The 17,945-nt window shown below is 38.4% G+C and overlaps 1 protein-coding gene across 3 annotated transcripts in view; it reads right to left on the reverse strand.

The window, feature by feature from the left end:
* Positions 1-17,945, reverse strand: part of cntn3a.1 (contactin 3a, tandem duplicate 1) — a 101,318-nt gene that overhangs the window by 34,522 nt on the left and 48,851 nt on the right. For 2 of the 3 annotated variants that reach the window (XM_075476495.1, XM_075476494.1), the window contains exons 6-11: positions 15,730-15,933; positions 15,087-15,189; positions 14,572-14,756; positions 11,468-11,607; positions 7,112-7,244; positions 4,518-4,668 (exon numbers count right to left, since the gene is read on the reverse strand). In XM_075476495.1, coding sequence (XP_075332610.1) covers positions 4,518-4,668; positions 7,112-7,244; positions 11,468-11,607; positions 14,572-14,756; positions 15,087-15,189; positions 15,730-15,933 — 916 coding nt within the window. The remainder of the gene's footprint in view (positions 1-4,517; positions 4,669-7,111; positions 7,245-11,467; positions 11,608-14,571; positions 14,757-15,086; positions 15,190-15,729; positions 15,934-17,945) is intronic. The other variant, XM_075476496.1, reaches the window with a different exon arrangement.

A 17,945-nucleotide genomic window follows, 5' to 3' on the forward strand; every position in this document is an offset into this window, starting at 1 on the left:
CAGAGATACAGCACTCAACCCACATTTCCACAACAAAAGGAGTGTCCGCAGGGGGTCCAAAGGGTCAAATGACCCTCTTGTGGGTCTTTTAGGTAAAAAAAAAGGTCAATTGACCTCTCCGTGGTAGTTCTAGTGTTAAAGTAATCAGATATTCAATGATATTCAATGTTGTATTGAATTTAGACAGCTCCTTGTCACCCTTGATGTTGATGTTCTAAAAATTGTAACTTTGCTGACCCAAATATATCAAAAGATGCCGTTTCTGCTTGGCAAAAAGATGCACCAAGATAAATATCTTAACTCATAAGTATTCACTTACTTGTAATACCTTAAGATGTAACCCTTTGTAATCGTCATTATTTGTAAAAGTAAAACATTTTTATACATATTTTGTTGCTCAGTAACTGAACACATATACTTGTTTAGTTACGTAACTTTGATACTAGTTAATCGCAAACTCTGTGAATCTGTTTGTTTCCTTTGACTGAAATTGGTTTAAATGTTTCGGTCATGTTTACAGTTAAATTAAACGCTAACATCTTGGTGTTACTAATTAACAGTAAATTAGCTCTTTCTCTTATTTGGCTTTTCAACGTAAATAGTCTGACACAATTTTACTGAATATGCTCCTCTGTGAACAGATCTGTCAGCTGAAAGCTTTTGTCGTTCCAAATCCAGATGTCAATTTTTTCTGGTAATATAACAAATAATAGTGGAAGAAAATAGCTTGATTTGGTTGTCAATCTAAATGGGGAGTGTTTGACCGAGCAATTTCCAAACCAAAGAAAAAATGTTTTGTTATTTGTGAAAAATGATGTTTGGAAGAGCGTGGAGAATTTAGACAAGTATGAATTGGACATCCCTTTTCATGTCATGTCACTTTTTGAGGTTCCTGCAAAGCTACAGATGTAAAAAAACCAAACAAAAAAAAAACAAACTGCTTTATTCATTCAGTGATCATGTAAGGGTATCAAGGGAAAAAAGCAGATATTTAAAACCAGGTTAATAACAATACTGTAATAACAATATATACAGAACGAAAGGTACTTGAATAAAAATAAAGAGATGAGAAAGCAGGATAGAAAAGGAAAAAACATGCTTTTCGGATTATAATGAAATATCTGTTGTATGTCCTCTCAAGAGTACAGATAAAAAAAATAGTGACAGGACAGGTTAGTTGTTACACAGCAACCTTTAGCTGTCATATCGAAGCCAAGTATTGGCCTTGAAGAGATAGCCTTAAACTATGCTTTTTCCACCAGCTCAGGTCTTCCGAGAGGGCCAGACAAGAAGGAAAATTACCTATAGGGACAAAAGCTATCACACTGTCAAAACTGACAGTCACAGGATGTTGAAATAATAATCCGACTAACTAGGCCTTATCAAAATTATTACAGAGACATGATATCAGGTCAGTTTGATGAGCAAAAATAAATATTTCATACGGTAAAGCAATTGTTACACTTAAGATTTTGTTTCCCGACTTTCAAAATGAGGATGTCTGTGATGATGGCCACGTGTTAACTGTGTTGAAGAGTAATTTGTCAAAGAGCAAAGCTACAGCACTGTATAAACATCCTGTGCTTGTGGGAGAAATATGTTATTGACATTTCTGATTAATGCAAAGCGGAAAATGCTACAGCTTCATCTTTTTTATGATGGGTAGCTCCAGTGAAACATCTCTCTGCAGTTAATTGCCTCAGTCGAAAAGGTCATGACAATTTGATCATATTTTCTGACAATTTTTTTAAGCTGCCTTTCAGCAATATCTTGACCACTGTTGTGACCTTAAGAATAAATTTCCCTTTTGATAAATGTAGGCTCAGGAAATCTTCTCAAGGACCTCCCAGTCTTCTCTTTTGAACTGCACATTGTAGTGAGACTGGGTCTAACAAGTCTTTTAAAAATAACTGTTTGAGAAAAAAATGGAACACTGCCTTCATTTAGAAGGCCTCCTTTAATCATCAAAAAATTACCTGTATCACTTTATAGCGTGGAAGAATCAAAATCCATTAGTACATTCTCCAAAGCCTATTACCCATGGAGCCAGGCATATATTCTCTTAACTGAACTGAAGGCTTCCTGGCTATAACAAAGAGTTGTGGATATGAGATGTCACAGGGATAAGACTTGCTATTAATTGTGTAGTAGCCTTTGTCAGACTTTTTTTCCAAAGCTACAAAGGACCGGTGCAAGATAGATTTGTTAGGAGCATTGTCTATCAGAAATGCTCTCACAAAGGTTGCTGTGAAGCAATTAAGGCATTGGTGAAATTTGTGGGGTACATAAAAGCCAGAGTGGTGTGACAGCATAAACAGGCACTTTACCTCAACCTCACTGGCCGCTATCAAAGTGAAGCAGCGGTAATCTAAAAGTCTCTCCATGGTGTAGCAAAAACCAAGAGGCCTTAAATGAAAACATTTCTTTTAACCACTTAAGAAAGATTGTATAATTAAGTCAGTGTATTACAAGGGACTAGTAATTTTCTCAAGTGCTGCAGCTTAAGTCTTTCACTTGCGATGCACATTCTATTTTGGCAACACAAACAGAAATCGTTGGTAGGATTATAAATTGATTCACTTTACACAATAAAGTCATATATATTGTTTAGCATAACAATCTTAAACACAGTAGTTTAATCTAAAGGTAATATTCCTGAGAGCTATTTCCTATATCTGTTCTGCAAATGCTGGCAGTGGTCAGCAGTAAAAATTCAATTAAGGCAAGCACTTAGGCATTAACCTCATACCTCCCTGCATAACGTAAGTGCCATGCAACCCTATTATAAGGCTATCTTGTTATACGTGCATTGGATATAAGCTGATGTAGATATCACCCCTGCATGATTTCATTAACTGATCTGATTCTGCCTCGGTCATGGCTGATTTGTTTTCTTCTACCTCAGATCATTGAAGACTTTATCCCTGGAAGATCACAAAGAATTATGGTTACCAGTGAAGCTAGTGGGGTAGATTTGTATTGTGCCATTGCTGTAACCGCACGGCTATCACACATTGTAGTATGGATGTATTTTCCTTTCACTGTTTAAGAGTGTTATAAATCTGCAAGCTGGACCAAACAATTAGCATATGTTTGAAATGCATAATATTAGTGCTCATGCTGCTGAAAGCCCACAAATAAACATTTCTCTCCTCACACCAGATTTCTCAACCTGTACCTTTCAAAGATTCAAATTGCATGTTCAATTTCCCAAACATGCTCTCTGGCAAGTGGAGGTGAGAGATGACTAAATCTGTGGTACCCCTACTGTGGTGAAGATGGATATACCAGAGGTAAGATGCGGAAAAGCTGCTGAGCCTGTTGAACAATTAATCACATATCAAATGAGAAATATGGACCCCCACTAAATCACTGCAAGTGCCAGCTGGTACGCGTTGCCTCCTGCTGGTACATTTCTGCTAAAAATAAAGACTTTATTGAACAGAGAACGTGTCATTTGCATAGACTGCATTTTTATTTTTTTTAAATGAGAGATCATAAAAACACATCTGTAAATGAACAATTCCCCCCCCCCTAAAGAAAAAAAAAAACACATCTCCAAACAGTTAAAGTGCAACATCACATCAGGCTGTTTACTTTTCTCCCAGTTTAATCTAGCAGAATGTTTCAATCTTGTGGAAATATGTGACATTTCAGACATCTCAGACATCTCAGACATATCAAGTACGTTTCCTATCACTGCCTGTTTGTCTGGGTGCTTCAGCATTTAAGCAGATTTTTACACTTCACCTCAAATGAAGGTCAGCCAAATGAAGGAGAACATGTTTAAAGCTGCCTTTTACCATATCTGCAAATGAGGCCCTGTTGACTGAAATGTGAGCCAGTATACAGTCACCTACTATACAAACTAATGCCACCTTAGCCAAAGTTTTCAGTGGAAGAATTGTCTTCTTTATGTCTGATTAATATGTGTTTTTTCTTTTCCATCTCCTCTCAGCACACCAAGACTTTGTATTGATCTGTACTTAACCTGATTTCCAATAAAACAAGGTGTCCAGCTCATTCCCCTGGTGTCACCACCACTATCACAAAAGAGCATATGCTCTACAGGTACCTATTAATCAGCCCTTTCTGGTATTTCATCCACTTTTGCCATGTCTCAATGGTGGTCTGGATCACCATCTGCCTAGTGCTGTAATGACCCTCCAGGTCTTACATGCTGCTAATGAGCTGATGGATCTGTGCATTGATCCAGGTGCCGCAGTCTAGGAATGCCCAATTACCTTAAGTAAACAGTGCAGAAACCAGACCTGAGCACAGCCAGAGGAGAAAAAAAATATAACGGGCAAAGTGGCGGAGAGAAGAACCTGTTATGCAGTGCAAATTATATTGTGTCACACTGCGATTCTGAGTTTTGCAGTTTGTCACCATGAATATCAAGTAGGATACAATAAAATAACAAGTTGATGAAACACTAGTCTGGAAGTAAAGCAGAAAAACTAAACTAATGCCTCACACACAATGCACTAATGGGTCTACGCAAAGTAAGCTGGTACCTGTGGCTCTCTCGCAGGGCTTCCTTCCCCTTCCTCCATGCGATCACACCCCGAGGAGACATCCTGGGCTTGCATTCGATAAGAATGTCGCCACCCTGTCGGGCCAAAGTTTGGGCCTTTAACAAGTTCTGCGAGAAGTCTGGTGCAATTGCTGATGGGAAGAGTTGAAGGAGAGGGACGGGATTATTGTTAAGGAAGAAGAAGAAAAAGACGCAAGGTCAAATTTACTGACAGTGAAAAAGAGACAGACGAGCAGAGGGAGTAGAGATACTGAAGGAGCCTCCTACAACACGCAGGTCACGCCATCCATTAGGCAGGTCGGTACTCACATCCTGTTCTTTCAGCGTGCTTTTGTTTCCACACATACAGGCACAGACTCATACACGCGGCAGAACAAACATGGTACATCATTTTTAAGGCATGTTTAATTTTGAAAAAGAGGTGGTTTTCTAAATCCATGAATTCTCCTTAGAAGGACATTATGCATTACGAATTGTGCTCCGGGGCTCGAATGCAAAAACAAGAAAATGTAAAACAAGAGCGAAGCTTTGTTGTTGCTCCTTTAGGCCCTAATTACTAATGCACCAATGTCTGGTTCTGTTTTGTGTGTGCTCCGACTCAGCAAAAAGCCTTTCAAAGTGAATACACAGTCTGGTGCTAGTGACACGGCTTAGCACCTGTCAACGTATGCCGTGCATGTGCACACACAGCAATACACAAGATGATACACATGTACTTGCATACATTGCACCTAACATTCCTTTCTTGGCACTGCATGTGGAATGCCAGCGTTTAATCTGACAGAATTGCAGATAATTTGTCATACTTGTCTCCTCATGACTTATGGGTAGAATTTATATATTTTTTTATATTTATCTTAAAGCAGGACTTAAGAGGAATAACAGTTTCAATAAAATCTGTTGGTTTGCATGGATTTAGGAGGAAGGTAGCAGGGCATTACAACCTTTCAATAGAGCCTTCAATCTGTGAGGAAGCATGCAGGGAGTGTTTAAGTGCATGAATAAACACAGTTGGGGATCATGGGAACTAATAATTGGTGCAAAAGTTAGAGTGCTTGTTATTGAACTGGAAGGGCGATAGTTGATTCCCAGTTTCCCCATTCTATTTGATGACGTATCACTGGCCAATATATTAAACCCTACACTGCTTTCCCAATGTGTTCCTCTTTTGCAATTTCCTTTTAAAAATAAACAGCTAAATTTATATATCAGGAAGAGAGGGAGACTATCCAATCCAGCAATCAAAGTTTCCATTATTTACATGACAAAATTGTTAGGAGTCAAAAAAAAATGTTCCTTTGGTCTATCTCTGTAAAAACAACACTAGAGAAGTTTGTGTACCTTAAAACTACATGCTTCTGACTCATTTTAAAGTCCATTGACCTTTGTTATGCACATTCCCGAGCCTTAAAACTGACCTGGAGCGCCTTGGGGCTGTGATACCACCCTTACAAAAACCCCTTTCATTTAGCTCATTTTGATTTTCACATGTGGATTGGCCACCACAGAGTCCAGAAGTTAACATCGATAGAAAATCATTGAGATGTGCTGGAAAAGGCATTGTGCAGTGGTCCAACTCTCCTGTTATCAATATATAAGATTCTGGTGAAAAATAATGTAACTCTAAACTGAAATAAAGGGTGTGACATTGCTAGAGTTTATCAAAACAATGCCAAAACAATGCAACCAAAATATTTCAGAACTTAACTTAATGTTACATTAAATTTTCTTTATCTTCCAGCCAGTGTAGTTTGTGGTGTACAGATTTTCACTTAGAGCCATATAATGCAGACCAGGGACTCTGAGAGGTTTACAGCATCAACCCTTTAATTTATGTTGAGCTTCCACACAGAGCCATGTATGTTTCTAAACTAAAACCTGCTGTGTTAGGTGGTGAAGAGGCTTTGACTGACTCCTAATACTTGAATGATTGTGATATTAACTATATGCGTGTTATTTGACAATTGTGTGGTTTTACATTAATGTAATGATGTCTAATAATTTAAAGTTTTCGTGCATCATGTGAAAATTCATAATTCCACACATTGGGTTCTTATTCACTCTGTAAGAGAGGAAAGTATCTTGCTTTTTTGAGTAGGAGGAAAAGACATGAACACATTCCACTGATTACATTTAGAAACTGAAAAACAGCCTGAATGACTTTTAACTGTGTTGCGTGTTACTGTAACTTCATGCTACATACCAAGTCCACTTTCCTGTGTCAGTATAGAGTATAGTCAAGCATTAAATTAAGTCAATTGATGATGAGAGCAGTATTGAGATGCACCTCTGGGCAAACAGCTGGGAGCAAAGTTGCAAAGTTGCAGACTTTAATTCCATTTTGCTGGACAGATGATCTGTACTGTTCAGCCTTATAGCAGTGATTTAAAAGGAAAAGAAAAAAAAACAACGAATGTTTTAGTAAAATCATATTACTGATCCAGTGGGAAAATTGGGGAGATGCGTAGCAAATGTTCTGCCAATAGGCCTGTGGGTGTAAGAGATATTGTGAATCATCACATGTAACTTTACAGACTACATTAAGAGAACTCATCAAAGCATTATGGCTCTTACCGATCACTCGAAGCTCGGCGTTGGTGAAGATTCGTCCGTGCTTGTTCTCCGCCACGCACTGGTACATTCCTATGTCAGCCAGATTCAAGCTGCTTATTGTCAGCACTCCATTATTCACCTGAAATCTGTCCTGCTGAACACATACACACAAAGGGAGATGTGCTTTTAACATTGCTTTAATGGCTCAAAATGGATTCTTGGTTAATTCATATGTGATGAGAGCGCAGTTAAAAAAAACAAAAACATTTCTGTCATGTAAACCTGCAAACTGACATCTTGGCAAACAACCTGATGCGGGCATGCAACAAATATGCAGCAAATTAGGGACATGCTTCTTAACAACCTACCTTCTCTGACATTTTTGTTTATGTGGCATTTACATCACTTTATATTTGTGTCAGTTTTTACAGGGAAGGTGTACTAGCCTACTGTGTGTGTCGCATCACTGTGTTTTTTCATCACTGCCCCTTTTATACTACCAAGTCTTGTGATCCAATGTTTATATATATGTTTATATATGTATATATATATATATATATATATATATATATATAAAAAAATCATGATTGACGAGTGAAGCTACCACTACTTTGAGAGTTAGATCAGCCTCTGTAAAATCAGTCCTCTGAACTACATGATCAAACAGCCTTCTGCTAGGTTATGGATTCTCTTGAGCAGCTCAGATCTATAGTATACAGTTTGAGAGTCTTTTGTCCTTTGCAAATGAGACAGACTGGGGTCTGCTCAAAGATTAGGGAAATTATAACACAAACTAAACACAGTAAAAGCATTGTTGATGGACATTTAATCTAAAAATGGCAGATTCAATTAGTTCATTTATATTTAGGATGAACAGTTAGAAGATTATGTAATAATTTCAGCCATAACACACATGCTTACTTGCATGTTTCCCTGCTGTCAATAATAATACAGAGCAATATTACTACCATTATTACTAATATAGCATTTTTTCAGCATTTTGAGTATTTTCCTTATTGAAGACTAAACAAACACATATAATGCTGCCCTACAAATGTAGAGAATAATTGCTTTTTACTTCAAACTATGGGGAGAATTTGATATTTTCCTCTCAACCACTTGTTTTTTTTTTTAAATCTATTTTCATTCATTAACTATTTCCTGTAAGAAATGCAAAAGCGGTCCAATTAATGACATTGCAGTATCACATAAATTGTACATGATAATATGAGACTGTTATGCAACTGTATGGTGGATAATTAGGTCTATATATGGGCATTTTAAGTACTCCTTTGCCAAGTGCGTTCATACTGATGAATGACCTGATTTAATTCAAGCTTTAGCCACACTTTTTGTCTCCTTTGGGGGCTTTATAATTGAAACACTGTTAATTTTCTGTGGTCTTAATAGGCCCAGAGTGGCTGGATGTAACCACCTTCTGCTCAACATAGCACTGAAATATTATCAAACAACAGCTAATGTAAAACCTCTGGGGTATTAGTCAGAAAGAAACTACAGGCCGGAGGCTGTTTTGTCCTCCAGTGAACATCACAAAACATACAGTTTTTCTCATACTTCTCTAACCTTCACAAGGTTTGGCATTGCTTACTGTTCCCTTTTCCTAGTCATGTCAATTTAAGTGTGGCAGCAGTCATTGTTCTTGCCCTTGATCTTTCCATTGAGTGTACCTGGGCTTTTTAATGTTACTGACAAAGTAGTCTAGAGGGTCCTGCCACCAGTCTGTCTGTCGTCTAGAATCATTACAGCATTGCCACTTGAAAAGACAAGAACTATCCCTTCAGCCAGTGACACGGCTGAAGATCTTCAAATACATTTCCCTCCGAGACCAGCTCAAGCATGCAGCAGATGGACACATGACTGAGCATGTGCTATAGCCACTGCCAAAGAGGGTCCTGGTTGACAATGGAACCATTTTTTGGGGGCGAGTATACTGGGCGGCTATAGCCTATATTTGGGAAAATACTGAAGATATTACAAGAAAAGAACGATACACAAAGAATAGGAAGAAAGACAGGAGACATCGTCTCTGAATAGATGAAAGCTGGTCCTTTTTTCAGGTTACATAGTGCAAGGGCCCAGAGGGATGAAGGAGATGAATAAGATGGGTCGGTGCCACACTCCACTATTGTATACCAACTAAAACACCATCAGACTCAGTGGTGGTCCCATCCCAATTTCTTTTGCACTTGAGACAATTGGAGATATCCGTATTTTTTATCACCATCCGTAATTATGCGTGGCTTCACTCTGATACTAGTATTGTATCGAGTTATGCTGTGGAGAATGAAATCCTGTTGTCCCTCTGTATGCTGAACACGTAATGATGCTATTGCAGCAGCAGGACTGAATGAATGCCACTTCAACAGTAAAGAAAGAAGTCCACAAGTTGTGAACTTTAGAGGTCAAAGGTAGGGAAATACACACTCATGTACATAACTAAATAGGGGAGCTGGAGGTGTATTGGAAAAATTCAAGCAAGAGTGGGTCCTTGTTTTGCCGGGGTGACATTTTGAAGTGACAGCCCTCCTCTGTGCCACTTAAACCGTGGAGGGGCAAAAATAAGGTGGCGAGAGAGGGAAAAGTGGGAGAAAAAAAAGCTTGAAAAGGAGCTAAAGAAAGAGTAAGAGAGCACCAACGATGCTAAGATAAGGAGAGGCAGGAGGAGAAGGAGGACTGATCCATTCTAATGAGGAATAACAAATGGCCTCCTTGGCCTTCCCCTCCTCCTCCCTTTCTCTCTACAATGCTGACCTTTGGGTTTGGAAATTGATTTACTGTTGCCGCAGTTGATGGTGGCATTTTGAAAATGGTAACACCCCTCCTCATTAATATAGCCACATGCACAGAGAATATGTTACCTTGGCCACCTGCCAAAAGAATTTCTACAATGTTAGTTACAAATCAATGCTGGAGATGTTCGGGTAGGGCGATGCATGCTTCAGGATCTGTGGCAGAGACAAACTGACCTTTGAAGTCCCTTCAAAATGATCATATTGGAAATGATAGACAGACATATTTGTGATTAAACACATTTATCCAAATCAAATTTTAGTAGCTATATATATATATAGATTTTGATAATTACACCATAATGGAAACCAACCTTCTTCAGTGCATGTGCATTGACACTCAGCTCTCTGATTTAAGGGCATCAAATTTTGGGTAATATTTCCCCTTTCAAACGCACAACAGTTGTCTGCTTTTAAGCTCAAAACCCATCTCAAAGTCAGACAGAGTGAGTGCGAGTCACTGAAGCTGTTCCTTTTAGGCAGAAAGCACACTCACTCGAGCAGAACAATAACACAAAACACGTCAAATTGCCTAAATTTAAAATGCACTTTGGATGATAAGATTTCTTTTTTTTTTTTCTTTAACTCTACCCAGAGAGCTGACACCTAATGATAAAATTGAGAGCAGGGGATAGGAGGGATTGAGCGCTAAATTGTTGACAAAGTCCCTGGTTGATGACAGGCAGAAAATGGCATCACTTTGGCTTCTTTGCAAAACACATACAAATACCCTCCCCCCACACATGCTTGATGCCAAATTCAGTCCCAAGCAAATACAGCCATTTCAAAGTGACATGTTCTTGCCAAGTTCATGCGTGTGAGTTGGAAGCATTACTAAATTTCAAGCTAAATAAATCCCAAAAAATATATTTTGAGCAAGATTGTCCTAAATCTCAGGAAATCTTATCATCTTTAACATTACATTATGAGCTCCTAATCCTAATTCACTCGACTATTCCTTATAACGAAAAAAAAGAAGGGAAAAAAAAACAGTGGCGATGCTCTTTATATAAAAGCCAGTAAAACCAAGACTTTCAGCAGGCCTAATCTGCTTGTTGTCAAAATCTCTGTGTTGATCAGTAACAGAAGACAGGTTGCATGAATATCTGTGATGTGTGAGATGAAAAGATCAATATGGAAAACACATCCATCAAATATAGTACAACCACCCAAAGTGGTGTAAAGTCAAATACTGGAGCAGAGTTGGAACGAATAAGAGTGGAGTTTTGTCAGCACGTGGTTTACACAACCATAACGTAAATGAATCATATGGTTTAGACAAGCACTCAAAATGTGATTATTCAGATTATGCTCCTCAAAATAATCTTCATTATTTGACAATACAACTTAAAATACAGGTGAACACCCCTGATTAATTATCTGATGTTGCTTTTTGCACATTGATCATGTCATTTAACCCGACATCGTTTTGTCACACTTTCTGTTTTACTCTTTTGTCTGTCTGCTTGTTTCTTTCAGTCTTTGTGTGCTTGTAGAGGAACCCTGCCATGTTCTTATGTTCACATCTATATGTCTTTATCTCAGGCTAACTTTACAAATCCTTTACCTCCATGGGGTCCAGAGGCTCTCCATTCTTCAGCCAGCGGTATGAGGGTTTGGGCTTTGCGTTGGCTTTGCATTCCCACAACAGAGTTTCGTCAATGGTCCTCTGAACATCCTGGGGCTTCTCTATCAGCTGCGGTGGAGCTGTGAGGTCAAAACAATTTCCTGCAAATGAACACCTTAACGCTACAGAAATGCTTGAGTAACACCTGAATGCCTTAGTTTCAGAATAAATCAATGAACCAACCAAGCAGGCAATTAGTCCATTTAAGAGGCATCTCAGGGCACAAATCATAAATCCACTTCCAATTAACCTGAAGCTGACCTCTACTTAGAAAATATATAAATAAAAACAACTTTATAAGATTACTATCAAGGAAAAGCAATTGCGAATGCCTCAGACAAACACTAAACAATGAAATTCTGGGTTTGATACAGCCGGTTTGACATTGTTCTCGTGATGTAAATCTGAATCATCAATAAGGTTTTCCGATAATCCTGTAACTTATGTATGGCTAACACTAGAAGTGTTGTTTTAGTAATGCAATTGAAACAGGTTATATTTGCAACGTGTTGAAACATAAGAAATCCATTCATAAATTCCTCAATATTAATGAAAGTGTTCACACTGTCACATGCATGACTTATTCTTTGACAACAGTGTAAGATTTATAGGCCTTATGCAACATCCACACAACTATCTGATACCCTGCCAGGGTCAAGGGAAATGACAGCAAAGGTAGTTGAGACAGTCTGTTTGCTTGCCTAGCTGCGTTTCTTTGACAGTGTAATCTCACTTATAAATCAGGGAATCTGTCTGTCTGTCTGTCTATCTGTCTATCTGTCTATATGTCAGTCTCTTCTCTGCCTGTTGACAGCCATTTATCAGATCTACTGGAGAGTTGCTAAGGAGCTAAAGAAGTACAGTGTGGGGTTTGAGGTCACTTAATTTTTTTTCCAATTATTCTTTGATGTTTTCACAACTTTATCCTCAGCTGGCCTTTGGCCGCATGTAGACAGAGCCTATCACCCTTGTTTCTTAGCTTGTGTGAGGTCATCAACCAACTCACGATTCAGACAGTACTGTGATATCTTCTGATTGGCTTTTGACCTCACAGATAATGTCACAGTCCTTTGTACAGTCCGTGATCACAGAATAGATAGCAAATATAACATGTATTGTAGCTCATAAATAAAAGTGTGAGAGCAAATGTTGAACAAGCTAAGGTTAACTGTGATATTTCAGGTTCACTGATCAAAGACATCGGAGGTCAGCTGCCATTTCCAGTGAGAAAACATTTTTTTCTTTTTTTTTGAAAGAGCAGTGTTCCTCTGTTTCTTGCTGATAAATTCTCTTTGCGATCACCAACTTTATTAAACTGTGCTGCAGTTTGAGTTTTCTACTCGACAGTAACTAACTAATTAAAGTAAGTTAAAAATAATAAATGAAAAGGTAACTTTGGAAGGGCACCCGATTTCTTAACGCACACATATTGTTTAAAAGATTAAACATAGTATTTTTTGGTGAAATCAAAACAAGATGGTCATCTTTAATAAAAGATGTACACTTGGCATAATAATAATTACGTTTGATATTGAGAATGCATGACTTTAGTGGAAGTCTTACTACAGGACAGCCAGTAAACAACATTACAAATGATACTGGTACATAATGGGAATGAGGACATCATGCAGTAGCTTCAACACAAAGTCATTCTAAGTCACTATCTGGAAAGCACTTTGTGACATTTGTCTGTGAAATGTGCGTTATAAATAAACTATATTATACTACTACTACTACTACTGCTATACTATACTAATTGTATCTATTTAAATGCAGCAAACAACAAGACCAGTTTGTAATTTAACCAATTTGACCAATTTCTTAAATCCCCTTGAACTGTATATGGACAATTAAGAGAGAAATCAAAGCAAGAGATAAACACCCCACCCCCTATTGTTACTGTGCACGTACTGTTTGATTCTTACAAAGACCACATGCTCATATTGATTCTCTGATTCTCCTATAGACTTGATGGATGTCCCACCAGCTCCCATCTGTGGGACTTTAAAATGAGATTACAGATTTTTATCACCTGGCAGCCAGTCAGTCTGTGAGGTTGTGAGATGAGACAAGACTTAAATCTTTCAAGGAGAAACACGACTTCCACACCAGCTCCAGCAGAGAAACTTTACTGAGGCCACACACCAAAGCGCTAATGCAGTGATAGCCATATGTTAGCTGATAATGATTACCTTGCTAAGACAATGAACATCAACCTACCACTTTAACTTGTTCTAAGCCTTTTACACTGGCAGCAACCAGTCGTGTGATGTTATATTGCTTCGAGTAAAGTAGGTTTAATCCCCAGCCTATCTACATTTACTGAGTGCATTTCATCTCACTTCCAGGTGCTGTGAAAACCCATATTATCATATCAAAGGCATTCTCCCTCACAGGAAAGAAAACTCTGAATTTGATTTCAGTCAAGAACGTCCCAAAAGAGCCTTATAGTGAGACATCATCAATGCATAAACTGTAACATAACGGAGAGGGAAACTATAAAAGTCCATCATCAAGGGACATTAAAAGCTTTCTCGAAATATGTGTCATAAGTCCAGTGTTGGTGAGGGAAAAATCATCTCTCCCTGAGAGATGATGTAAATCTTCGAAGGCACTGACCCTAATATGAAAGCTGCAGGCACAAAAAAAGAGCTTGTTAGAATTACTCTCCTATAAATCTACTGGGAACAGGTTAATTTATCATCCCATTCCACTATTTGATTTAGTCATATACAGACACTAATAAAAGCTACAGATTGCGTGATAAAAAAAATAAAACTTTTTGATGTAATCACACCAAAGTTCCATTTTTACCCACAAGGTTTTGAACCATATCTCAGAGTAGTCAATGGGTTTAAATAAGGTTGGGAATCGAGGGGTAGAGGATTGTCTAAAAGTCTATAAATGTTCATGATATGTTAGGAAAAAGACTGACAGGTTGACAGCAGAAGATTCTTTTTTTTTTTTTATACACAAGACAGGAGGTGTCAAGTGAGGTAAGTTTCAGATCAAAGCCAGGAACACCATCCTCCTACAGTACTCACCATAAAAAGAAAGCTTTCCTTTAACCAAGTTTCTTCCTCTGCTGTTTTCAGCCACACATTCATAAATCCCCGCATCCTCCTGTTGGAAATAAGGGATCTCTAAAACTCCACTGGCTTTGTTTATATCCACCTTCCTGCCAAAAGAGGCACCATCCACTCTTTTCCAGCTGATTGTTGGCACTGGGCTGAGGGCAAGAAAATACAACACACAGCAAGGACATGAAATGAAAAAGAAAGCTGATGATTGTTTTGTAATTGGCCAACTAATACAACTATATGATTCCAGTAAAGTAGTGAAAGAGATTAAGCATTTTCATGTTAGTTAACTTTGACATGTTGACTTTTGAGTGTTTCCTCTCTGTGTGCCTTGTATGTGGACAGCACAAGAAGTCATTCTGCTTTCTATATCATTTCAGTTTCCTCTACACATTGCCATGCAGTTTGCATACACTGGCATAATAAACAAGAAATGGTGTGGTTATCATTGTGGTATAATAAAATATAGTGGGACGTACTTTCCGAGGGCAAAACATTCCAGTTTGACAGTTGAGCTCTTAGCGACAGGGACAACTTCAGGGAACTGCACTTCAATCTTCGGCTCGTATTCACCCATCACACCTGGAATCATAAAAGTGAAACATTAAACCGATGCCATGAGTCTTTAAATCAAAGATCTTAAATCCTTTCAGCTCAGGGCCTTAAAAGGGTTACACAGTGCATAAATGAAAACATACAGTGGTCTACAGTATGTCTCTATTTGATGCAGGTATGTGTGGGTTTCAAGAAACCGCACTGCTTGTTGAGTCCTTTGGATTTTTCCGTGCGCAGGCCTTCGGGAAGAAATATCTAATTTGAATGTTTCTGATTACAGCTGAGTTTGTGATATAGTGTTTGATTATGTTCAATAAAAGGAGAGTGAACAAACTAACCAGACAACTTCAAAAATACCATTACTGCGGGCCAAGTTGCAGTCATAAAATGAGGTACAGATGGTTAAATTAGCTGGCAACAGTTTGCAAAATAAAGCTTGTTATTATTCCAGGCAGTGGCTAATTAAAGTTCTGCACCTGTGCTTTCAGAGTTCCACTCTTTAAAATTGTGATTTTAAAACAAAGCCGCTTGTACTTTATAGTGTAGTATTTAGAGGCTCTATCATACCATCAAGCCGCAGGACTAAAGGTGTTTGTGGTCCTTGAACACTGCTTTTGGTGACAGTGTTGGTGACCACGCAGGTGTAATTGCCCACATCAGAAGGTTCCACTTTTGCGATGTAGAGGTTGCCTGTCTTCTGGGACACAAATCGGCGTGTGTCCTGGATGACAAAAGACGGGTACTCATTGAAGATCCATGTGAAGGTAAGTTCTGTGTAGAAAATCAAAGAGAACGGGTAGAAACACATGCTGTATTCATAAATCACCTCAACGCATGTACAGATAATGTGGGCTTTATCAGTATTCTCATCACTTTAGTGTGAGTGGATGCCCTAAGGGATAAAGCAATTAGTGGATTGGACTGAGCGCCAGCCTTCCGTGATTAAAAACATAATTTATAATAGAAGAGCAATTACTCTCACTCACTGCTGGATAAATGCCCTTAATATGGTTAAAAGTTTTCTACATCCACTACGTGGAAGTGATGATACTGAGAGTTTGAATAAATGAGTTTTTGGAAAAGTAGATATTTACATCATGAATATTAACGTCTTTTCTGCCATGGCTTGTTTGACTTGGGGGCTGTTTGGGAAAAGAAAGAGCTTGGTTGTTGCCGTATGACTAAGCAAACATTTAGACTGACACGTTGCAACTTAAAGGGATATTTTTTATTAGGAACTACCTGATTCAGTAGTGATATCCGCAATAGACCATTCTTTTGATTAAAAACTGAGTTTGAGTTGTTTTACATTTCAAAAACTCATGCCTCTTCTTGTGGCCCTCTTCTGAGTAGCTTTCAGGTTGACTCACCAATTGGGTTCCATTTCTAAATGCTTTCTACTGAAGGTATGACACTGTCCACTCACAAGTACTGTTGTGGAGAAGAAGGAGTCAGACTCGCCGTGGTCAACCTCTTATGGGAAGGGAATTTACTGAACATACCGTCTCAAACAACCCTATTTTCTTTAAAACTGATTGATGACCATGTTGCCTTGTTGCCAAAAGTGCAAGTGAGACAAGAAATCTTAAAATTCCAGGACTTCCAGTGTTAGCTGTAGATTTGTGAACTTGAAAGTTTTCCACATGTGCAGAATACTACATGTTCTGAATGAACTCTCCCAACATAAATTAACCTTTTAATATCACAGGCCGATGACAAATTAATTTCAATTTAATAGTATTCATTTTGTATATGGTTTCTTCTTGAGAATTATTATCTATTCAGATTTGATTTAGGAAGCTGTACTGTACATGCGTAGATGCTCTGTTTTAGGTTGCCATGCCACAGCGAGAGACCTTAAATCAAATATTTAACTACAGTTCCTGCAAAAAGAGAAAAGCTGTATGATATCCTATAAAACCAATGTTTTACAGATCGTGTTATTCATTTTATGTCCATCTCATCTGCTCCTCATCATCCATGATAACAAGTTTCTGAGAGACTCCCAGCACTACCGACCACATGGAGCAAAGTCATAGAAGCTGTACTATCAACCAGCAACATTATAAAAAGGAATGATGGCGTTTTGACGTATTGACACGAGGATAGATTGCTCTGGACCATATTGCATCCCTGTCCCAAAAGCAATCTTGGCTGTTGGTGAAAAACTTGTCAAAGCGATGACTCTGCACTACAGAGCAAGGAATAATTGAGATGTGAGTCGGACAATACTGAGTCAGTATTTTTCACATTTGGTCTTTGAGGGGGAGGAGGATGTTTGAGCTTTGACATATCATTGCAAACTTGTTAATCACAAAGTGAATCAGAGTCTTGAGAACTTGTGCCACCCTCGTTTATGTCATTCATTTTGCTCTGGTCATCTGTTGTGTCTGCTTTAACTCACACACTCCTACCTGCCGGCTGCATCGCTCCTCACCTGCTCCCATTCTTCTCATTAGTCCCTTAATACGAAACAAGGTGAGGCTGTGTTTCAGTTTTATGCCCCTAAAATCTGGAACAGCCTTCCAGAAGATGTGAGACAGGCCTCAACTCTGACAATGTTTAAATCCAGGCTGAAAACAGTTCTATTTAGCTGTGCATATGACACCTGAAAGTATTTTATCTGCACTCTTCACTTTTAAATGAATTAATTAATGATTATTTTTTATATTTTTATTTTTCCCCCTCTTCTAAGCAATGACACCTGGCCATGTGTGTGAGAAGATTTTCCCTTTCGACTGAGCACAGAGAGGGTGTTTTCTGTTTCTTCAACTTCAAGACAA

Source organism: Odontesthes bonariensis, chromosome 10 (genome assembly GCF_027942865.1).
Source record: "Odontesthes bonariensis isolate fOdoBon6 chromosome 10, fOdoBon6.hap1, whole genome shotgun sequence".
NCBI lineage: Eukaryota > Metazoa > Chordata > Actinopteri > Atheriniformes > Atherinopsidae > Odontesthes > Odontesthes bonariensis.